Raw genomic sequence first — 21,480 nt, 5'->3', positions numbered from 1 at the left:
ACCAAGTCACGTTGGAGTGATGTTTATTTATTTATTTTTTTTACACAAGACATAAGCACTACACGTTGTACATTAGCGCGCTAGCTGTCAGCTTCACTTTGCATCAGGGAGCGCACGTAACTCGGCTAACAGTTAGCATCGTGATTGTTATGGGAAGCATGCAACATACATAAAGGAGATAACTTTCTTTTTTACATTGAGACTCACTTTTAAGTTTAACGTTGCTACTGATGAACATTAACGACGTGCGCGATTGTGCCAACACATTGACTGGCGACCAATCTATTGTTTGTCTACATGTGCCTTGTCATGAACTGCTGACCAGTCCAGTTTCTCTATTTGTGCTCTAAAATTGCTTGAAGACGAGTCTATTTGTCCATATGTGTCCTGACATACACTGGCGACCAGTCACCTGGCCTTTCACCCAAAGCCAGCCTTAACTCATTTACTGCCGTTGACGGCTATTGACGTCAAAGATCCAATTCAACTGGGTTGGCAGTGAATGAAGATAAACGGAATAAAAAAAACGGATGTTCCTAATTGATCCATGACGAGCTGCTTTGAGTGTGATTGCTTTGGCCCGAAGGGTTTCAGGATGGCTGCGATGTCACTTCCTATCAAGCTCTGGTCAAACTGGGGACCACCAGAACCAAGATGGCCGCCACTGCCATCGCAGCGGGCACAAAATTCCAACCTCCCGCGTCATCCTGAAAGACAGGATGGAGAGAACATTGTTGGCGAGAAAAGTGGTGATGGCCTTTCACCTTAAACGCATTCAGCAATGTGGTGACAGGAAGTGACACGTATGACCCAGAGACGATAGAAGGTCATACGAGCAAGTCTCAGCCCGTACCTGCTCCCATTTTCTAGGACGCCAGCTCCTCCCACCAGCACCACATCAAGGCCACTATGACAATGACGCCTAGCAGGAGGGCCGACGCGAGGGGGGGCTCGGCGGGGGCTCGGCGGCGCTGAGAACAACACACACAAGGAAGGAAGGAAGTGGCCATGTGTGACAGGAAGTGACGTCAAGAGGAGGGAGGTGAGGGAGGGCCCATCAGGTGACAGGTGGTGAGGAGGTGGCGACATCATACGGGAGGAGGATGTCGTTTTTGGTAAACGTTCCTGCCATTTCATTTGTTTAAAAATGTATAATGAAACAAATTCATATTTTATGTCAATTTATTGATAATTATCAAAATATTAGTAACATAAAAACAAATCAAATATGCATTTGACATTTACTTGATGAAGTTAATGTTGAATGTACAGTATAATGTAAAATATTTTATTAATTTAATAAAATAGACATAAAGACTCATTGATACATTTCACTTTTTAAATGTTTTATACAAATTTAATTATAGTAAAAAAAATATATTTTTTTAATTAGAATAATGTTAAATATATATATTTTTTTATTATAGGGAATTGATTTGTATATGTATATTATGGATGTATTTTGTATTTATTTTATTATGTACAATTGTTTTAACCATTTTTGTATTGCATTATTTACAATTAATCAAACTTATTGCATGAATTTTTTTTTTTAAATCAATCAACACATTTTGGGGAAATTAAAATAAAAAACAAAATAATGTCCCAAATATTACAGGAGAATGGAAATTTTCCATACTTGCCCACCCTTATCTTAAGCCCTCCCCCGATCTGAGCAACCAATCAGAGCCACTCTCCCTCACCTGCACCCTATCACCCTGCAGCCGCTGCAGCTCCGCTTTGCAGTGACGCAGCTCTTCCTCCAGGGCGGCGCACTCGTGCCGGCTGTCATCATGGAGACGCTGCAGTGAGCTGAGTGAGCGCTTCACGCGCTCGCACTGACGCAAATGCAAGACAAACGTGCGTCAATTATGCCACAGCCGCCTTGTGTCCCGCGCGGCGCTCGTGGCGTGACGCTACCTCGGACTGCACCTGGAACCCGGCGTCCTCGGCTTGCTGCAGTTGCACCTGAAGCTCTTGGATGTCTGGAAGACTGACAGGAGTGCGGCACAGACTGATGTAGGCGTCGCCCTCCGTTCTGATAGACGAGAATAAATGAAGGCTGACGTGTGACTGACGTGATTGACCGCTGTGTGCTTTGATTGACAGCTGAGTGGGAAGCTCACACGTACGCCGGCTGCTCTTGCTCTTCTTGTCTGACTTTGCAGCTCAGATCCTGGTTGGCTTCGCTCAGCAGAAGACGTTCACGGCTCAGAGAGGCAATTTCCTCCTCCAGACGCACTCTGTCACCACCTTCAGGTGACAATCATTATTGCAAGTTGCAACACTAACTCAATGTGGCGCTTTGTTACTTCCAACTAACAAGTGATGTACGTTACCGTGACAACCCTTCACGTCGCTCTCCGTCCTCAGGGCGGCGACGTCCGTCTGGTGCCGGCTCGCCGTGCCGCGCAGGTGCTGGATCTGGGCCCGGAGGCGGCACAGCTCCTCCTGCAGGCAGGCGATGTCGTTCTCCCGCTCGGCCGCCACCTCCTCGCCGGCCTCCTGCAGCGCCAGCGCCGCCAGCGCCGCCTCCTCCGCCCGGCGCAGCTCCGCCTGGGCCTCCTCCAGCTCGCTCTGCTTCTCCTGCATTGCCACCGTAAGCTCCTGCCGGACGGCCATCAGCTCGGCTGGAAACAGTAGGGCTGGATATCGATTCTACTTTCCTCAATCGATTTGATTTCGATTCACATGAGTTCAGTTCGATTCGATTTTGTTCGATTCGATTCACTTCAATTCGATATCGATTCATTATGAAACATCAATTCTTTTTTAATTTGCGGAGGCAGTACTATAATTCAATTTTCTTATGAATTTATAGGGAAAAGAGATATCATAATTATCATTCATGGTTTTATGAATCGTTATCAAGCTCTAAAATTTTTTTTATTCAATATTGATTTTTCGAATTTTTTAAAACCCAGCCCTAGCAGCAGACATGACAAATCCAGGTCCAGAAAGTAAAAATCCTGCGACAGTTTGGCTTTAGCCATTGATGCTAGCTAGCTAGCTAGCTCCCGGGGGGCTTGTTTAACTGCTTGGGAGCTAGCTAGCTAGCACGAGGGGCTAAAGCCAAACTGTGGCAGGGTTTTTACTTTCTGGACCTGGATTTGCCATCTCTGCCGAGGACCAAGGAGTTAAAAAACAACAACAAAATAATGATAACAAAAATCGAAAAAAAAATGTTAACAAAATAAAAATGGAAATACTTTTTTTTCTTTCAGGAAAATTGCAACTACATCTTACATTTATAAAACGAACTATATTTGAGAAATTTGTTTACTTCATTACACACTACTTATTACCTTTAAAAAAAAGTGTACTTGACAAACGCTCCATAAAAAAAGGAAAACTTATAAAAATGTAACTAAAACAAAACATTTTTGAAAAATAAATACATAAATAACTGAATAATAAAAAGCAACAAATTTCCTCTGAAAATGAATTAAAACTAAAAGAATTATAAAAAAAACCCACAAGTCTTTTTTAACTATAATGAAAAATCTGAAACTATTATAACCCTGGTCAGGACACATGTGGAAAGCTGCTTGAGGCTTTTTTTTTCCAGATGTATGCAATTAAGTTAGTATATTAGTAGCAAAATAGCAAAACTGTACACTAGTTAACAACTATGTCCTACTAGTGACATTATAGAATTCTACTAGTTAACAACACTTAAACTAGTAGTACTATTCATGCACTAGAGGTTAACAAGTGGGCCACTTTTGCCTCACTAACATGTAGTTGTCCAACTAGTATGCCACAGTTAACCTGCTAGTGAGCAAAAATGTCACACAGTACAACAACCGTTACTAGTAAAAGACAGTCGCGAGACACTAGTGCGCCGAATTGTCCTTCAAGCGATGTTGACGAGATGGAAGAAATATTGTCTGTACCTTTCAGAGCTTCCGTTTGTCTGCTGAACGTTTCCGCCTGCTGGGCCTGAGCCACTCGCTCGTCCTCCAACATGCCTGACAACAGCGTGGAGAAGAACGTCAAGGAGAACGTCAAGGAGAACGTCAAGAAGAACGTCAAGGAGAACGTCAAGAAGAACGTCAAGAAGAACGTCAAGAAGAACGTCAAGAAGAACGTCAAGAAGAACGTCAAGGAGAACGTCAAGGAGAACGTCAAGGAGAACGTCAAGGAGAACGTCAAGAAGAACATCAAGAAGAACGTCAAGGAGAACGTCAAGAAGAACGTCAAGAAGAACGTCAAGAAGAACGTCAAGGAGAACGTCAAGAAGAACGTCAAGGAGAACGTCAAGGAGAACGTCAAGAAGAACGTCAAGGAGAACGTCAAGGAGAACGTCAAGGAGAACGTCAAGGAGAACGTCAAGGAGAACGTCAAGGAGAACGTCAAGAAGAACGTCAAGGAGAACGTCAAGGAGAACGTCAAGAAGAACGTCAAGAAGAACCGCAAAGCACCGCCAATGCTTCTCACCGCGCATTTCCAGAAAGTTCTCCTCGCGTCTGCGGGAATCTTGCCGCGTCTCCTCCAGCTCCATCAGCAGCTCCACCATCCGAACTCGGAGCTCCTCCGCGCCCACCTCTTCGTCCTCCTCCTCCTCTTCCTCACCAAACTCGCCATCACGTTTCTTCTCACACATGTCCTCCTTCAGTTGGCCTGCGAAACAAAATGCGAGACGTGATTGATGTTGAAGGTGCAGGCCATCTTGGAATGTGTGAAATATTTGTATGAGGGGTGACAGAATTTAGAATGACCTCTCTCACACACACACACACACACACACACACACACACACACACACACACACACACACACACACACACACACACACACACACACACACACACACACACACACACACACACACACACACACACACACACACACACTCCTAAAATGCTCTCAAAAATGTAACACTCTCATTCACACTATTAGACTTAATTGACAAGCTCTTACGCTCACTACTGAAATATTTGTACACAAGTACTTAAATTCTGCCATAAACATGACTGAAATGATCTCACACGCTCAAATAAATCTGCTCACACAAATACAGTACACTTTTTCACACACTAACAGTACTAAAAATGCTCCCGTGCACGCGACCAAAACACTCTTGCACGCCACTGGAACACTTTCTTGCTCTCATATAATTCACATCTTAATATGAGTTCATTTTAGTTTTAATTGAAAAGCTTTTACACTACTGAACCACTCCTACAACTACTTAAAGGCTCTCATAAACATTACTGAAATGATCTCTCTCATTCACACGCAACTGATTTGTTTTTCTGCTCTCACACTAATACCCTTTTTTCACACAATAACACTACTAAAATGCTTTCATACACATAAACCAAAACACTCACACAATCGTGGAACACGTTCTTGCTCTCAAAGTAATCGCATATTTATACGAGTTTGTTTCGGTAAGATGCATGAGAGGATTTTAGTTTTAATTGAAAAGCTCTTACACACACTACTGAAACACTCGACACAACTACTTAAATGCTCTCATAAACATTACTGAAGTGATCTCACACATAACCACACACTTTTTCACTCACTACCAAAACACGGAACTACTGGAACACTTTCTTGCTCTCAGTAAAAATGTCAGTTATATGAGTTCATTTTAGTAAGATGCATGAGAAGATTTCTGTAGACTTCCACGAAAGCAGACAAAAAAAAGACCTTTGCAAACATCTGATTTAACTTGAAAATGACCAATGTTATGTTGCTTTGAATTATTGTTGTTAAATTGTTTATCTTTATTTTTAAATCAATTAAACAAGACCAAATAAACAACAGCACTTGGTTAATGAATATTAATCAAGAAAAAAATGTTTTTTTGTGTTACATTTGAATGCAAACTAAAATGTTATCCGATTATTCAATTATTAATCAATGGGCTATTTCGATGGAATAATAGATTATGAAAGTATTTCATATTGCCAGAATGTCGCTAAGCCGTAATCCGGACTGATGTCTGTGACGTGGCGTGATGTGTTGAGACGTTGCTCGCACTGACCGCAGGAGTCCAGAACCTCCTCGATGAGGGGAGGCAGCCGCAGTCCGTCCATGTTTTGAGGGGTCCTGACTGGTCCTGGAGGTCCTCAAGCCACAGCCAGGCTGGTACGATGAAGACTCTTCACCCTCATCGTCGTCCTAAAAGTCATCAAGTCGTTTATTATTTATATCGATGAATATTAATGACCATTCCGTTTGTCCGAAGACGCATGACATTGGCTGGTGACCAATCCAGGGTGTTCTCTGGCTTAAAGTCAGCAGGCGTAGACACTAATGAGGACCAACGCTACCGAAAAAATGAATGGATTTACTGCGCCGATGATCATCACATGCAAATAAGCAGTGACGTCAGCGTATGGCACTCCGACGTACACTGTTGGTGTGCTGGTTGCCGTGGAGACGTGAACGACCTTGAACATGCTATTATTAGCATGACTTGATGTGAACATATTAACATGACGTGACGACGATCGATGAATTTACCTGCTGACTTGATGCTTCTGCTGCTCTTGCTCGTCATCGTCATCGGTGGAGTGAAGCTGGCGAGCACGTCACACCGTCGACCTCCATGACGTCATCATTAACGCTTTCCCGACGACTCGACCGAATAAAATACAACCTAAGATAAAGATGTTATTTTAACTACTATTTGGTAGTAATAGTAGCTACACAGCTACACTGCACAAAATCAGTAAATTACTTGTTTATACTTTTTTTTTTTTTTTTTTTGCGGACTACTCGCGCTTTTAAATGCGTCATAGCGGTCGCACAATTACAACGTTCCAGCTGGGGGAACTACAATATTGAAAGGACAAATATTAGTATTATTCACATCTCACATATTTTGTATACTGTTTATTGTTTGAATAAAGTTTTTTTTTTTAAACGAACAAATTACGTGACATTTAAAAACAAACAAACCACCGTGTCAATCTACTTGTGTTATATATGTATTATCATTTTTATCATTATTATTATAATATATTTATTATTATTTTGTACGTGCCGCCAGTATTATTATTATTATGATTTACCACTTCCGCCTTGGGACGTATACGCTTACTACATGACGATGTTGCATTATTTATATATATATATTTATATATATCGGGCATATATTTGGAAGTTTCAACGTTCCTTGCGCTCCATTAATCAACCATCTTATGTCTAAAAACGAGGAATCTTTTGCCTAGCGAATGCCTTGGTGGTAACTAGGCAACCAAGAGAAGCCGTGAATGTTTGCTACGGTGGTCTCGTGAAACAACTCGTTCAAAAAAAGCTCATGTAAGTACACCATTGTAATATGCAGAACAAAATCAGAAAACTAGCAATTCAATGGTGCTGTGGGCTTTAAAAAATTATATTTGAAATTCTTACTTTTAGCCTGTAATTGACTCGTATATTGTATTTGTCGAATTTGAGTGTTTGACTATACACAGCAAGAGAGGAAGATACTCACTCAGGCTCCTTAAAAACATAGGCTGCATTTTTTTTTTTTAATGCAGGCGTATTCTGTAACAATTGAATAAAGAAAGCTATATTTTAACTTCCAGCATATCCAACATGTCTGCTGCAGCTGAAGCGTTGAGGCCAAAGTCAATGAGGCGAGCCCGAATATGGAACACACAGGTGGAGAACCTCTTTCGATTCCAGCAGGCGGGATACAGAGACGAGCTGGAGTACTCCCATGTCAAACCGGACACTTTGGTAAAGTGGAAGACAAATTGAAAAACAATTGTAAAAGATAAAATGTCAATGCCAAACAGTCTATTTTCTTCTCTTTTTTTTTCTTTTTTTTAGCATTTCTCTTAGCTGCGCTGCTTCCAGTACGTGAATGTGGATTTTAAAAAAAGTTTTCTTCCTTCCCCTCAACCAATTAGATTCAGCCTCTATATGTTGCCATGTCAATTTACTCTTCCCGGGGACCGTTCCTTTAAACCAATCACATTTCAAATCACGCCAGCATTCTTCTGTCCTCTTATTGGTTGGTGTAAGCAAAGCTTGTGACAGCCAATTTCAACCAGCAAATATATTATAGTGTTGCTTTGTGTCATCGGAAGATGCTAGCGGTGGAATTACATGTCGACCATTTTGTGTCAGGTGGAGAAGTGGCCCGAAAGCGGTTTTGTGAAGAAGCTCCAGCGGCGAGACGACACTTTTTACTACTACAGCAGGAGTAGAGAGTGTCACAACAACTACGTGCGCAAAGTCAAAGTCTTCTCTTACTGACTGACTCTCATTTTTGGGACTTTTTTGGTAACATCATTCAAGTTATTTACATTAAAAAAAAAACTATTTGTATGGAAAACTGCTTGGGCATTTATTGAACTCAAACAATTCAACACACGAGCTATCGGCAAACAACCACCGATTGTTAATGGAGTCTGGAATTCTTGGTTTGTTATTATTACCATTATTATTTATTTATTTTGCTGTTTTTTTCCTCTATTGGAGTCAGCAAATCAGAGATGCAACATGCAAGTAAACTTTTCAACAAAAAAAAATGGCCACTGATTCTAAATGTGCTCTTGTTTTTTCTGCAGCACATCAGGTTTTCATGATATACTAAGTGTAATATTGTAATATTTATGAATTAAGGGTTAGGTTCAGCAACAGGTGGAATGTTTTGCGAAACGCCATAACTACAAATTACTGTAACACCTGTCTTGTGCAAATGTTTATAGGTCACACGCACACTTAAAAACAACAACAAAAAGAAAATCTCTCAAAAACCTGATATGCTAGAAAACAAAAGTATATAATAGAAAAAGTACATACATTTTGAAATAAGCATAACAGATAATTTTAGGGACACATGATTAAAAGTTGCTGTTGACCATGTGTTATTTTTTTCTCAATGATAATCTGAAATGATTTGTTCTTATTTTAGCATTTTGTTTTTGAGTTTGGCAGTTTGTTTTGGAGAACGCAATTGAGCCTGCCAAAAATGACTCACGATATCTTTTTAAATGATGCCTGTGGTAATGTTCTTAGTCAATCCGCGTTCTTCCTTTTAACCGAGCTTGTCGTGGAGGGTTCACGCGAACGTCGGCAGACTCGCATAGCCACTCCCCTTTAACGGTTTGAACTCAAGCCCGTGCCCTTTAACTCCTCATCGATCCTGTCTGTCTGCGTCGGTGTGTGTGTAGTGTAAAGTTTCCCTTTCAAGCGAAGTGACGCTCATCTGGCAAAGGCAAGTCTCCTCATCTCTCCGTCAACAACATGTTTTTCTATCCAAATAACATTTTTAGCACACGCATTGGTCGGTGATTGTTACGGCGTTAGCTTAGCCTCGTTAGCAAGTGAACGTACGCCGGAATTAGCCTGCTAAAGCTCACGTTAGCACGGGGAGCTAACAGCTGTTGGTCGCTCTTTGACACTTGACGGTTTTTTTTCGAAAACGCTTACTTAGCTTAGCTTGAGGTGTCCACTTCCGGTTTCCTGACACTAGTCGCCATATCAAGGCAAAGGTTAGGTCACGCAGACGTACCCCCGCCTGATAACAGTGAGCAGGCGTCTGATTGGCTGAGAGGTCGCCAAATTGTACGGTAGCCCAAGGGGACAACCAGGACTGGTCGCTAGTCAATGCCAAGACACATAGACTGGTCTCAATTAAATAATAGTACACATCAGAGACTGATCGCCAGCCCATCAAACGATGTGTGTGGACGTACACGTCCATGTGTGTTGGTCTGTAACAACAACATGAGGCCTCGCTTGATTTGCATTTGAAATGTGTACTCTCAAGTGCTCTATTGATTTCAGATCCTTCTTTATATTGATATTGTTTATCGTAATGTAGTCAAGAAAGCTACACGCTTGTGGTCGCAAAGAGGTTTGAGCATCACAAGTCTGAGGAGGAATGTGCTTTGTAGCTTACGGGCCCTTAAGCTGCCCTTTTTCATAATCACCCTCTTGTTTTGTCGGCTTTTCGATACCATTCCTGCAAGCTTGTGACCCACTATGACAACCACTCTGTGTGTGTGTGTGTGTGTGTGTGTGTGTGTGTTTTCACTTAGAAACATCAGCATCATCACAGTCCAGATTTGTTGCACTTTCAACTTCCTCTTCTCGCGGCTTCGGCACATGACAAAAAGGGGAAGTTGAGCGCTCGAATCACTTTTCTCACAAAATTTTACCAGCAAAGTCCGAACAATAAAGTACTTTTTTTAATTCCTCAAAATCACTATGGGGTGTGCACATTTGAGGGGGGGAGAAATAATTGAATCCAATTCAGAATACGGCTGTGATGTAACATCATGTGGAAAAAGTGAAGAACACTGAATAAGTCCCGAAATGAAAAACCTTTGTGTACGTTTCACAGGCAAAGGCGTCGTGGCCCCCTCCCAAATGTCCTGTCAGCCCCTCGACGCTGCGCACGGCGACGCTAGGTAGCCGGCCGGGGCTAGCATGCGACACTGGCCCAGTGTGTCCAGGTGGCGGCGCTGCTGAGTGGAGCGAGCGAGCCATGGATGAGTTCAGTAGCAGGACGTACGGCACCAGCGGCCTGGACAACAGACCGCTGTTCGGGGAGACGTCAGCACGGGTAGGACGACGCTCATGACGTCACGCTGAAAACGTCCGTAAAACGATATGAAATTGAGGGTAATTGAATGGAACGTATCATCTTCAAGCATGTTGTGTATTTTAAACCACACACCATTGCTTTATAAAAGTCCATGTAGCTGAATGCTAGCACATCATGGGAAAAGAACGCCAGGCTAGCATAGACAATATAGTAATACTCACAGCCATATATATATTCTTTATCTTCCCATCATGTGGTCATGTGACTTGCATTGCCACGGAAACGCATAATGATTTGATGTGTGTCATGTGATCAAGTTGTTTTTTTGGGTCCCAGGATCGCATCATCAACTTGGCAGTGGGAGGATTCACGTCTCTCGTTGTGCTGGTACGTGTGTGCGCGCTATTTGACGATTTCTTCTTATTTCCTCGGCACTTTTTATTTCTCATATCACACATTTTGTGCATCATAATGTTGAAAACGTGAAGCGTGAAAGTGCTTCTACCTTGCAGGTGACCGTTATCAGCTCCTTCGTTTTCCCTTCGTTGCCTCCGCGGCCGCTCAACGTCTTCTTTGCTGTTTGCATCCTGCTTTCCTGCGGATCCACCATTTTGCTGGTACACACACACACAAACAAAATTCCCGATTATGATGAAAAAAAAGAAAAAAGAAAGAATGAGCACATTTGGCGTTTTCCTCTCAGATCTTCTGGTACCGCCAAGGCGACTTGGAGCCCAAATTCCGCAACCTGATCTACTACAAGCTGGCGTCCATCGTGTTGCTGTGTCTGTGTGCCAACCTCTACTTTCATGACGTCAGGTGAGCCGCCAGCGTGCCGGGACGGGACGGGACGGGACAAACCCTGGACGTGTTTACACGCTGCACAACACGCAGGAGAAGCTACACAAGAAAAGTTATCCTGACATCACTTCCTGTTTTTGTGATTGTCACACAAGCCACATTCAGGTGAACGCGAACGAAGCCGGCCCTTTTTTTTTTGTTTTGTTGCCACGGCAACGGCGGCCATACGTGAAGAAAAGCAGCACAGCATGGAAAGCCGTTTTAGCATTTATTGCTTGAAATCAAACTGAATTGTCTACTAGTACACTTTTAGCACTCGCACAGTGACTGCGTCTCACTTGTAATGTTTTGTAGCCACCTGGACATGACTAGTTGCACCAAAATGCAATGTTACTAGTAGTTTTGCCTAACTACTAGTAACATAATAGTCCTACTAGTGTACAAAAATGTCATACAGAAGTGGAAAAAATGTTAAGTCACAGTCTTTCTACTAGTTCGCTTATCCATCTTATATCCATGTACTAGTACATTCTCTGTCGTCACTAGTAGGACAACTTGTTACTCGTGACCTTTAGCCAGGATATCTTGCTTTATGAGAAGGACTTCACTACTGAGGCAAAACTGTGCACTTGACAATTGCGTAGTGCAGTTTTGCCTCAATTTCAACATGCAATTGTCCTCCTCGTGTACATAAACGCCATAAACTAGTCGATTTTTTTTGTCGTTCTACTGCACTGAATTGTTTTCGTATTGAGGACAAAGAGTAAACTAGCGCGTGGAGCTTGAGATGGCGATCCGTGAATGTTCAAAGGGCTTTCCATAGCAGAGGCTGAGACGATTATGCAAATTTTTTTTGGTCCGTATGCCAAATGTCCACTTTTTCCCACACATTCCAGGTAGCTTAGCACTAGCAGGGTGGCGTGTTTGCAACTTTGCACTCATCGCAGGCTCTTGTTAAAACGTTCGCGTCCGCCTTGGGATGTTCGGAGACGAGGAAGAAGAAAATACGCCGACCTCAGCACTTCCAACTGTGGACTACTAAAAACACTTGTTGTTCGTGACACGCGCGCCAACCAAAACACCACGAAGGAATTTTTACATTTGACACTTTTAATGCGTTCTTTGCTCCCACGCGGGCAAGCGAGCCCCCGCCCTCACCTGAGGAGTAAAAACTCACCACGACGTTAGGATTGTCAAGCCACATTTTTCTTTTCTTTTTATTTAATATTTGATGGAATAAATACATGTAACCTGAACTGAGTCTGCATTTCTTCTTCATGTGAAAAGCCCAAAACATTTATGAAAAATTGGCACTTGTAAAAAGTCTTCATGTAAAAAAAAAAAAAAAAAAAACCTTGACGGCGGTTCAGGTGGACGTCACGGCCAGGTTGCTCCTGGTCCTAATCGCAGCCGTCCTGGTTCTCCAAGATGGGATCTGAAGACGAGAATGAAAGTGGCGTTGAAACAGCCGCCCGACCTGTCAATTACGCGTCAGGTGGGCGTCACCTGTCAGCGTGCTGCTGATGTTGGCAGGCGACACTATCAGGACTGCGCCGCCAGCGGCCATCCCAGAATCCACCAAGGGAGCGTCGGCGGGGGGCGGAGTCATCTGCTAATCAACAAAATGTTAGTGTGACATTTGGACAGACCAATAGAATAGATTTGGAGAAATATAATATTGACCTTATTTGGACATGAGAAGAGTCTCGACGTCACACAACCAAACAAAAGTGGGCCCCCATTTATTTGCCGTTAACGAGTCACAAATTCACCTAGTTTCTTTTGAAATGCCCTATGATAACACAAGGTGGCGCCAAAACCACGCCTATATAAAAATCAAATGCCCCGTAAGCCATTTATATTTAGTTTATATGTGGCTGGCATAGCTAGATGAACAACTACCATATTTTATTTACTTAATGTGTATGAATGGCAACATTAATAATACACAGGTTAATTGGACCTTCTGCCATCTAGTGGCAGAAACATTTAATAGTCCTGCCTGTCCCTCATAGATAGAAGAACAAAAATACAATTTAAAAGCGGGGGAAAAAAAAGACATCTATGAGAATAATAAGGCAGTTATTGAGAAGTGAAGATGTTTTGAACATTGTGGCGTGGGCACCTTGTCAGGAAAGCTGTCCGCCATTGGCTCCTCCCTCTTTGTCGCCGCTTTTTCCGAATCTTCCAGAAGACCGGAAGCATTGACATGCTCGTCCTGCCGCCGTCCTTCCGTCTCCACAACCAGCGCGTCTGAGGCGGCCGCGTCAGCCGCCACCGTCTGGATGATGACGCCATCGCTGGCACACAGGCCGTCCGTCTACAAAATGGAGTCCTCGTTTACGATACTCGCATTAAGTTGAACGTGGCGTGGCGATGTGGACGCACCGACAGGCCGTGCAGGATGATGTGCTCGTGGGATGCGGAGGAGGAGCTTGTCGTCAAGGTAACCGTGCTGTTATTGGCCAGGCTGAGGGGCAGGCCCTGATTGGATGCGGTCTGCAGGAAGTACGTGCCCGGCGTGCTGGTGGGCTGCAGCTGAAACGACTGATGGCAAAATGGCGTCATCACAAAATGCAGATATAGCAGCATTCATTTATTAAAAAAAAAAAAATTATTAGATGGTTTGGTTGAACTTTTTGCCATTTGTTGTATATTATGCTAATTCAATTAGCTTGTCTATGGCTTAAATGTTAGCATTAAGCTAGCTGATGTTCATTCAAACATAGTTTGGTTGAGAATGTTTAAAATGTTTCTTTGTTGTATGTGATGCTCTGTCTATGTCGTTTGATGGTTTATAATTACAGTAACATTGATGCTAATTTCAATTAGCCTGTGTATAGCGTTTCACATTTCATATTAGCATTAAGCTAGTGGCTTGATTTAAGTTTCGTGATTAAATATAGAATAGTTATTATTTCTGTTTTGTTTGTTGTTGTGCAGTTGTCAGGTTTATAATTACCGTAACATTGATGCTAATTTCAATTAGCCTGTCTATGGTGCTACGCATATTATGTTAGCCTTAAGCTATCAGACTTTCATTAATATATGGTTAGGTTAAACATTTTGATGTTCAAATATACAATGTTGGTGGTAATTTTGTTAAAATTAATTTGTCACCCAAAAATAATATTTTGTATGTACATATACATTGCAATACTTCAAATGTGTTTATATTGTATTTAAAATGTGTCTTGAAGTTTGAAGTGTGTGGGATGGATAAAACCGTTTTTGGCATCAAAGAGTTTGATCTATGTTGGGTCTGGAACGTATCCCGACTCTAAACTGGGCTTCACAGAAACATCAGGCTTTATTCGAATGGCGCAATCTTCACTCACGGGAACAATCTCAAAGGCCTGCAGCGCCCCGCCGTTCAGCGTGATGGTCTCTCCTTCGCCACCGGTCACCGAAGAATCTGAGGAGCGGAAGGCCAGCGATGGAAAGCCCAGAGCTCCGACCGCAGGACGCGAACGCGGCGCCGGGTCTCACCCAGGTGTGCGATCTGCAACGGGATCTGCACGGGAATCTGCAGCGCCGCGGACGAGCCGGGGGCGGCGCCGGCGCCGCTTTCTTCCAAGCGACCCAGACGGATGTGGAGCGAGGGGACGGGGGAGGGGCTGCACGAGCTGCTCGCCGATTGCAAGGACGACATCACCTCGTGGAGGGCTTTGAGCAAAACTGGAAACGCACAGTCGTACCTTGACCAATTTACTTTGGCATAGTTTACTAAAAATCCTTTTGTCGTGATTAAGGAATGAGAGATTGATTCGAAATCGAAATCATAGCCCAACCAAGGGTTGTGAACGTGTGCAATCAACGAATGATGTTATTGCTTACCTGGAAAAGGGATGTCCTTGTGATTGGCGACTTGTCTCTTGATGCTCCACCACTTGGAGCGCAACCACTGCGGCGAGCGCACGCTGCTCCATCCGCCCGCCAGCTCCTTCCATTTGATTTCATTCTCGTCCATCACCTCCAGCTCCAAAATCCTGCGACACACAAACACACGAGCATCCAGACACGACTAATATTGCTGCAGCTTAATTGCGACGTCCCCGTGAATATCGGTACCTCTGTGTTATACTGCCCCCAGGTGGCCACACGTGCGCACGCCAGGAGCAGTGCCATGTCCATTGAATTGAAAACTAAAATGCTTTTACATTCGATTTAATGATGTCATTCGTGTATGTTTTTAAGATTTTAAGGAAAAATCTGCTTGAAGCAAAACCTACGTGTCAACTTGGCAGACAAAAACAAAAAATATCATATCGCGCCTTAGATCTGATTTCAAGTGAAGCGAGTTTTTGCGGCGTACCTGCGCGTGAGGCCGAGGTCGTCGTCTTTGGTCCATTCGGTGCCGCCGCTGTGCTTCCAGTTGAGGTAGTTGAGCCACTTGGAGCGGCACTGCTTCTCCGAGCGCGAGCCCACCTGATTGGCCACCGTCGCCCAGGACACGCCCCCCGTCACCGCTGAGCCCGGCGCGGCGGCCGCCATCTCGTAGACCACTTCGGCCAGACGGCGCTCCTCCTCCTCGCTCCACTTGCCTATACAAAGACCTTGAGTCCACGTCCTACTAGTGCGCTCAATTGGCCATGTACTAGTATGCTGCTCGTTCTCACTAACTCGGCACACTAGTAAATTGACTATGTTACTTTTTTTTTCTCCTACTGCCTTTCACTAGTGTATGACATTACAGCACACTTGTAGAAAGACTTGGCAGAATTTCCAAAGAAAATTTTGCGGCAGGGCTTTGTGACGTTCCCCCGTGAATAGCGGGGTTCACTATGCTAGTAGCACACAGTTAACTAGTGCAGTGTTGCCTAACCACTAACAAGCGTAGTGTTAGTGGTTCTACTAGCTCACCCTAATCGTTCTACCAATGAGCACTAATGTCATGCGGTAGTGTAAAAAAGACGGCACGACGACCCCCTCGTTCAGGGGTCTGCAACCTGTGGCTATTTATTTGTATTTTTTAAGATAAAATAGTCAACAAATGAATTCATGATTTACATTTAAAAAAAATAGGAATTAAATATTTCAAATTTTGAAATTCTCAAAAAAAGTTTTTTTTAATGATCTAAAAATGTCTAAAAAGTGACCATAAAAATGTCAAATAAGAAGAATAGGAAAAACAGAAATGTACCATAAAATGCCCATGAAATTGCCAAAAAATGTCGCAGAATTGAATAAAAAAAAGTTCAAAAAGTAACCTAAATTGTCCAAAAATAAAACGCTGAAAATTATAATAAAATATTTTGGGAATTGTCAAAAAAGTCAGAAAATTAATTAATTAATTAAATTTTAAACATTTTTATTTTTTTAAAAAAGGCAGAAAAGAAAATGTTCAATAAGTAACTAATAAATAAATAAATAAATGTCTAAAAACAAAAGAAGAAATCCGAAAAATTACCATAAAATGTCCACAAAAATGTCCCCAAAAATTCTGGAAAAAAGGAAGAAAAAATGTCAAAAAACTGCCATAAAATGTCCAAAAAAAAGGAAGAAGAGAGGCAGAAAATTAAGATATTATGTCAGAAATTTAACAGAAAGTCAGAAAAGTCTAAAAACGTATGAAAAATTACCTCGACCCCACAAAAATGAATAAGTATAATAATTTTTTTTTACATATTAGCATTTCTTAAGATAAAATATTCTTCAAATTAAAAAAAAGAAGTGTCCAAAAAGGCGGATCAAAATCAGAAATATAAAAAATGTCAGGGAATTGAATAAAAAAAAAAAAAAACAAGAAATGTCCAAAAACAAAAGAAAGGCAGAAAATTACAATACAAATATTTTGTGAATTGCCCAAAAAGTCAGAAAATTAATTAATTAATTTTTTTTACAAAAAAGGTAGAAAAGAAAATGTTTAAAAAGTAACTTGGAACTATAAAAAATGTGTAAAAACAAAAGAAGAAATCCCGAAAATTACCATAAAATGTCAACAAAAATGTTAGATAATTTCTGGCAAAAAAAAAAAAGGCAGAAATTTTGTTTAAAAAAAATAGCTATAAAATGTAAAACAAAAAAAAGGAAGAGAGGCAGACAATTTTCACATTATGTCAAATTTAACAGAAAGTCAGGAAAGTTTTAGAAATGTATGAAAAATGACCCCCCCAAAAATCCCAAAACGGAAAAGGAAAGGTAGAAGAAAATGAATGTCAAAGTATTTTATGCTGCATATTTTTATATATTTTATATTTTTTCTAATTAGTTTCCTTCATCACAATCTGAAAAATGTTTTGCGGCTCCACACACATTTTTGGTTATTTCATTGTCCTAAAATGGCTCTTTTGCCGACCCCTGTTGTCATCATTCCACTCGTGCTTTGAATTCTGTCATTACTAGTACATGACCCTCAATCTGAGAAAGCGAACATTGGATTTGACTGCGCTAGTAGCGCTAGTAGCACGGTATACCCTTGTTGCACGTGTCCTTCATCAGCCGACAGCGGTCCTTGACGGACGAGGCGCTGCGGCCCAGCGCCGCGCCGATGGTCGCCCAGTCGTTGCCGTGGCGATCCCTCAGCCTGAACATTTCACACTTTGCCTTTAGGTTACGCCATTTTTGCCCTCACAATCTTATTATTATTATTATTATCTTATCTCATTGCGACTTTACGTCATGTGACCAAAAAGAGGAAGACGATGTCAGAACTACTCACCCTTTCAACTTCTCAATCTCCCCTGATGTGTACCTGACCACACACACACACACACACACAGGCGTGAAGTTGGAGCGCACCTTCATCACGGCCGCACTCGTCTTCGTCACTCACTTGCCGACGTGGTTGCGGTTGTCGTACATGCGCAGGACTCGTCGATAGACGGCGAAGAGCGGCCTGTTGAGGCCCAACGCCACCGAGCGGTAAAAGTCTTGCCGCTCCTCTTTGGACATCTCGAAGATGATTTCCACCGGGTCATCGATCCCTCGACCCTGACGCGCACACGCATACATAAACGTGAACGACGGCCTCTCGTTGCCGTGGATCAAAATGATGAAAACATGGAAAGCAACCTTGATGTATTGCTCCATGTTGCTCATGAGGATGTTGATCTCCTCTTTGGACCACATTCCTTGTTTCCACTTGTGACCTGTCGGGAACCACACGCTTCGTTCAATCATTACAGACACCAGCAGTTCTCAAATTGGGGGTCCCCGGGGAGTCTTCAGGGGTTCGCAAAATCATTTAAACTCTTTAACTGCCAAAAACGTTTGATGACGTCAACTGAAATCCAGATGAATGCCGCCAAAAACGTTAATTGACGTTTAGTACGTTTTTTTCCCCTCAATGGGCAGTGGAAGTTGTTGCTCAGCGCTGCCTACTTAACGGACTTGTGAAATCACAAACAGCCACTAACTATGGCCAGCAGATGGCAGCATTGTATCTCTTTTCAATGGGCTCCCGTTAGTATGGAGTGACATTGAAACATGACCAATCTGATGAAATACGTTTTCAAGGATGACGTGAATGATCAAAGCTTTTGTCACATTAAATCTAATTCACAGCGCGTCACTAAACAAAAAAGTATTAGTGTCAGTTTCAATTTCCGCTCATGGTCACTCAAATTACCTTTTTTTGAATGGTGATTACTAAAAAACGGAAAAAAGTAGAAACATACTTTTTTTTCTAACGAAAGAAACTTTTATGTAGTCAGAGTACACAATATTTTGTTTGCCTTGAAAGATAAGTTAAAATGCTCAAAATCGTCTGGCACTGTCGAGGTTGTTTTTTTGGATAACGTTTGGCAGTAAAAGAGTGAAAAAGTGCACAAGCACATATTAGGACCACATACACATATTACATACTGTATTGCTTTGCCCCCATCTTGGTGCCAAGTTGAAGTGAGTACAGGAGCTTCAATTAGACAAATGGATTATTAAGCATCTATAGGCAATTATACATCTTTTTGGGGCCCACATCATTTTATTTAATTTTTTTATGGAATAATGAGGACATGGCCTTATTTACAAAGGATGGAAACCGAGCACCAAGATGCCAAAAGATAGCAACAAAGCACCACTTTTGCCTCAATGAAGATCACTTCAACATAGATCCAAGATGGCACAAAAACAGCAAATAAATGAGTTTTCAGGAAATAATTACAAAATATATATATTTTTTTAATAACTTGGAGATCCCCAAATGGCCATCCTGACCTTTGTTGGAGAGTGAGTCTTTGTCTTCTTTGGTGGTGAACCAGGCCTGACTGACGGCCGACACGTCGGCCTTCTCGGCGCCGCCGTCATCGTCGTCGTCATCGTCGCACAGGACCTGTCGGTCGGTGCACACGTGCAAGTACGCAACTGTGAGTCCACTGCGGGCTCGGTCGGGTCTGCAAGTTACAGGATTTTCAAGCAACCTGAATCTGAGCTTCGTCCTCCTGCGCGTCAGTGTCGTCCACTGTTGTCGTCATGGTAACCTCGGAGCTCTCGCAGTTGTCGCACGCTGAAGAGAGACAAACAAATGTCACTAGGAAATGGATTATTCTCTACTATAGAGTGGTACAGTTGCTGTTTTTATTTTATTTTTAGAACGGGCAACAATTGTCAACATTTGTGATGATTTTCTAACTGATGTTACCGATCAAATTTTTTTTGCATTTTCAATTTCAAATGATGCACCGTTTTGAATAAGGGGATGGAAGGTAAAAAATAATTTATCCGATTCATGGATTAATGGAGAAAAAAAAGACAAACTAAATGATTATTAAACCAATCGTTGGTCATATACTGCACATAAATAGTGTAGTCAACATTGGAGCCCTGCGACCTCACTCACTCACTCGGCATGGTGATGAGAGAAAAGGCTGCATCGGAGTCCTCCGCCGAGTCGCGCGTTTTCTTCGGACGAGGCTCGCCGTCGTCATCTGCACATAACAAGTGAGCGGCGTGTCGTTCCACAAGTGAAGCTGAGGATGAGGACGGGTGACGTACCGTCGGCGGGGCAGTGCAGTATGATGCTGCCATCGCTGTCCTGCGTCAACGTCAGCGACTTGACCGCCTCCATCGGCGCGGCGCCATCCTGCTCCTCGGCTGCCGCACTCATCGCACGCCTGCCCGGCCAGCAAGTCACATGACGGCAACCAGCATGTGAGACAGATATGATCTTGATGTAATTGCGATATTGATGTTTTGTGAATCATAACAAAAGACACGTTCAATAAATATACAATATATGTGTGATGAGGGGCTAGGGGCGGAAAACAAAAGTGTCAGAAATTTTGTATTGGGAAAAAAAAATCAACAAAAACAATCATTTAATACATATTTAGTGGATGTGCTATTCAGTAATTAATTTAATCTGTCACTACTTATAAATCATAAATCAAAATTAGCAACAATTAAATATATAATGTAGTATTAAAAGTGAAACAAATGAATAGTAAAATTATATGAAATAATTACATATATTTTTTGAATAAAATGAACAAACATTTTAAATAATCATCAGAGAACTTTAACTTGCAACAAATGCAAACTGTCCAAAACTGTCGTTGTGTTACTGACGCTAAAACATAGCGACTGATTTGGAGCTATTCTTTTTAAAGTGATTAAAACAAAAAAATAAACATTCCGATGCCAATCGTTCGAATCAATTGAGCTAGCCCGCTACACGAAAAGACGCAAAAGCTACGGCGCCATTTTAGTGACCAAGGAGCAGCTCATGGCGTCTCGCATGAATCGAACGATTTATTTTCGACTTTGTGGGCATTTTTGTGACGTGGAACTCCCCCGAAGCTCCACATGCTTTCGCACATGAAAGAGAAAGTCATTTATGGCTTTTGAATCAGTTACTTACTTCCTGTTTTTGGTCCGGGAACTTGCTAGTTACCAGGATGAAGGCAAATGCCAGGATGAAGGCAAATGCCAGGATGCACGACGTCGCGATGTGGGCCAACGGGTTGCCATATAACCACGATACCAGTAAATGTATAGCCGATTTTAGCTCACTAGTCAATACTACAAATAACTACTAATTAGCACAAAACTATTTTAATAAAAATGTGTACAATATTCTCATGAAAAAAATGTATTGAAAAATGGTTTAACGAAAGCCGATTATAGTTTTTTCCGTATTTGCGTAATCAGACATGGCAACCAGTTGGTCCGTTGAAAATATATTCCCCTGCAAACAAAATGTTCTCTCGCATAAA

At 42.1% G+C, this 21,480-nt stretch overlaps 4 protein-coding genes across 7 annotated transcripts; 2 read left to right on the top strand and 2 right to left on the bottom strand.

Moving 5' to 3' along the window:
* Positions 1–6: 6 nt before the first annotated feature.
* LOC147159170 (uncharacterized) lies at positions 7–12,697 on the bottom strand. Of its 4 annotated transcripts, none has more exons than XM_086059310.1 (13): positions 12,681–12,697; positions 11,031–11,139; positions 7,457–7,699; positions 6,481–6,616; positions 5,999–6,135; positions 4,441–4,623; positions 3,897–3,971; positions 2,340–2,630; positions 2,127–2,253; positions 1,921–2,038; positions 1,704–1,838; positions 854–971; positions 7–707 (listed from the first exon to the last, which is right to left on the bottom strand). In XM_086059310.1, the coding sequence occupies exons 5-12, from the start codon at positions 6,048–6,050 to the stop codon at positions 867–869; spliced, it is 1,086 nt and encodes a 361-aa protein (XP_085915436.1). In that variant the 5' UTR covers positions 6,051–6,135; positions 6,481–6,616; positions 7,457–7,699; positions 11,031–11,139; positions 12,681–12,697; the 3' UTR covers positions 7–707; positions 854–866. The 4 variants fall into 4 exon arrangements, with proteins under 4 accessions (XP_085915436.1, XP_085915439.1, XP_085915437.1 ...); XM_086059313.1 differs by having other exon boundaries at positions 2,133–2,253; positions 12,681–12,695; XM_086059311.1 differs by lacking the exons at positions 11,031–11,139; positions 12,681–12,697 and adding an exon at positions 9,406–9,554.
* meig1 (meiosis/spermiogenesis associated 1) lies at positions 7,113–8,226 on the top strand. Its single transcript, XM_086059315.1, has 3 exons — positions 7,113–7,281; positions 7,551–7,704; positions 8,098–8,226. Exons 2-3 carry the CDS (start codon positions 7,561–7,563, stop codon positions 8,224–8,226), a joined length of 273 nt encoding a protein of 90 aa, XP_085915441.1. The 5' UTR covers positions 7,113–7,281; positions 7,551–7,560.
* Positions 9,036–12,582, top strand: tmem243b (transmembrane protein 243, mitochondrial b). The gene is made up of 5 exons (XM_086059314.1): positions 9,036–9,190; positions 10,322–10,543; positions 10,862–10,912; positions 11,038–11,142; positions 11,229–12,582. Exons 2-5 carry the CDS (start codon positions 10,466–10,468, stop codon positions 11,346–11,348), a joined length of 354 nt encoding a protein of 117 aa, XP_085915440.1. The 5' UTR covers positions 9,036–9,190; positions 10,322–10,465; the 3' UTR covers positions 11,349–12,582.
* Positions 12,517–21,378, bottom strand: dmtf1 (cyclin D binding myb-like transcription factor 1). Its single transcript, XM_086059309.1, has 17 exons — positions 21,126–21,378; positions 20,261–20,388; positions 20,110–20,193; positions 19,687–19,772; positions 19,484–19,598; positions 18,341–18,417; positions 18,102–18,259; positions 17,988–18,020; positions 17,743–17,852; positions 15,642–15,870; positions 15,164–15,315; positions 14,816–15,004; positions 14,665–14,741; positions 13,715–13,873; positions 13,452–13,646; positions 12,833–12,938; positions 12,517–12,761 (listed from the first exon to the last, which is right to left on the bottom strand). Exons 2-17 carry the CDS (start codon positions 20,370–20,372, stop codon positions 12,727–12,729), a joined length of 1,917 nt encoding a protein of 638 aa, XP_085915435.1. The 5' UTR covers positions 20,373–20,388; positions 21,126–21,378; the 3' UTR covers positions 12,517–12,726.
* Between the last annotated feature and the right edge of the window lie 102 nt (positions 21,379–21,480).

The sequence above is a fragment of the Leptonotus elevatus genome, chromosome 17 (assembly GCF_054856555.1).
Source record: "Leptonotus elevatus isolate MCC_2025b chromosome 17, RoL_Lele_1.0, whole genome shotgun sequence".
Taxonomy (NCBI): domain Eukaryota; kingdom Metazoa; phylum Chordata; class Actinopteri; order Syngnathiformes; family Syngnathidae; genus Leptonotus; species Leptonotus elevatus.
This window is presented reverse-complemented; position numbering and strand designations above follow the sequence as displayed.

Bases quoted from the DNA above. Each gene is read 5' to 3' on its own strand.
- LOC147159170 (XM_086059310.1), bottom strand. From the start codon at position 6,050: ATGGACGGACTGCGGCTGCCTCCCCTCATCGAGGAGGTTCTGGACTCC. The intron at 3,972-4,440 runs GTGAGAAGCATT...CGCTGTTGTCAG, and splicing joins GAACTTTCTGGAAATGCGCG to GCATGTTGGAGGACGAGCGA. The intron at 2,254-2,339 runs GTAACGTACATC...TGTCACCTGAAG, and splicing joins CGACGTGAAGGGTTGTCACG to GTGGTGACAGAGTGCGTCTG.
- meig1 (XM_086059315.1), top strand. From the start codon at position 7,561: ATGTCTGCTGCAGCTGAAGCGTTGAGGCCAAAGTCAATGAGGCGAGCC. The intron at 7,705-8,097 runs GTAAAGTGGAAG...ATTTTGTGTCAG, and splicing joins ATGTCAAACCGGACACTTTG to GTGGAGAAGTGGCCCGAAAG.
- tmem243b (XM_086059314.1), top strand. From the start codon at position 10,466: ATGGATGAGTTCAGTAGCAGGACGTACGGCACCAGCGGCCTGGACAAC. The intron at 10,913-11,037 runs GTACGTGTGTGC...TCTACCTTGCAG, and splicing joins TCACGTCTCTCGTTGTGCTG to GTGACCGTTATCAGCTCCTT. The intron at 11,143-11,228 runs GTACACACACAC...TTTTCCTCTCAG, and splicing joins GCGGATCCACCATTTTGCTG to ATCTTCTGGTACCGCCAAGG.
- dmtf1 (XM_086059309.1), bottom strand. From the start codon at position 20,372: ATGAGTGCGGCAGCCGAGGAGCAGGATGGCGCCGCGCCGATGGAGGCG. The intron at 19,773-20,109 runs GTGAGTGAGTGA...GTCTCTCTTCAG, and splicing joins TTCTCTCATCACCATGCCGA to CGTGCGACAACTGCGAGAGC. The intron at 12,939-13,451 runs GTGCCCACGCCA...TTTGTTGATTAG, and splicing joins CGGACAGCTTTCCTGACAAG to CAGATGACTCCGCCCCCCGC.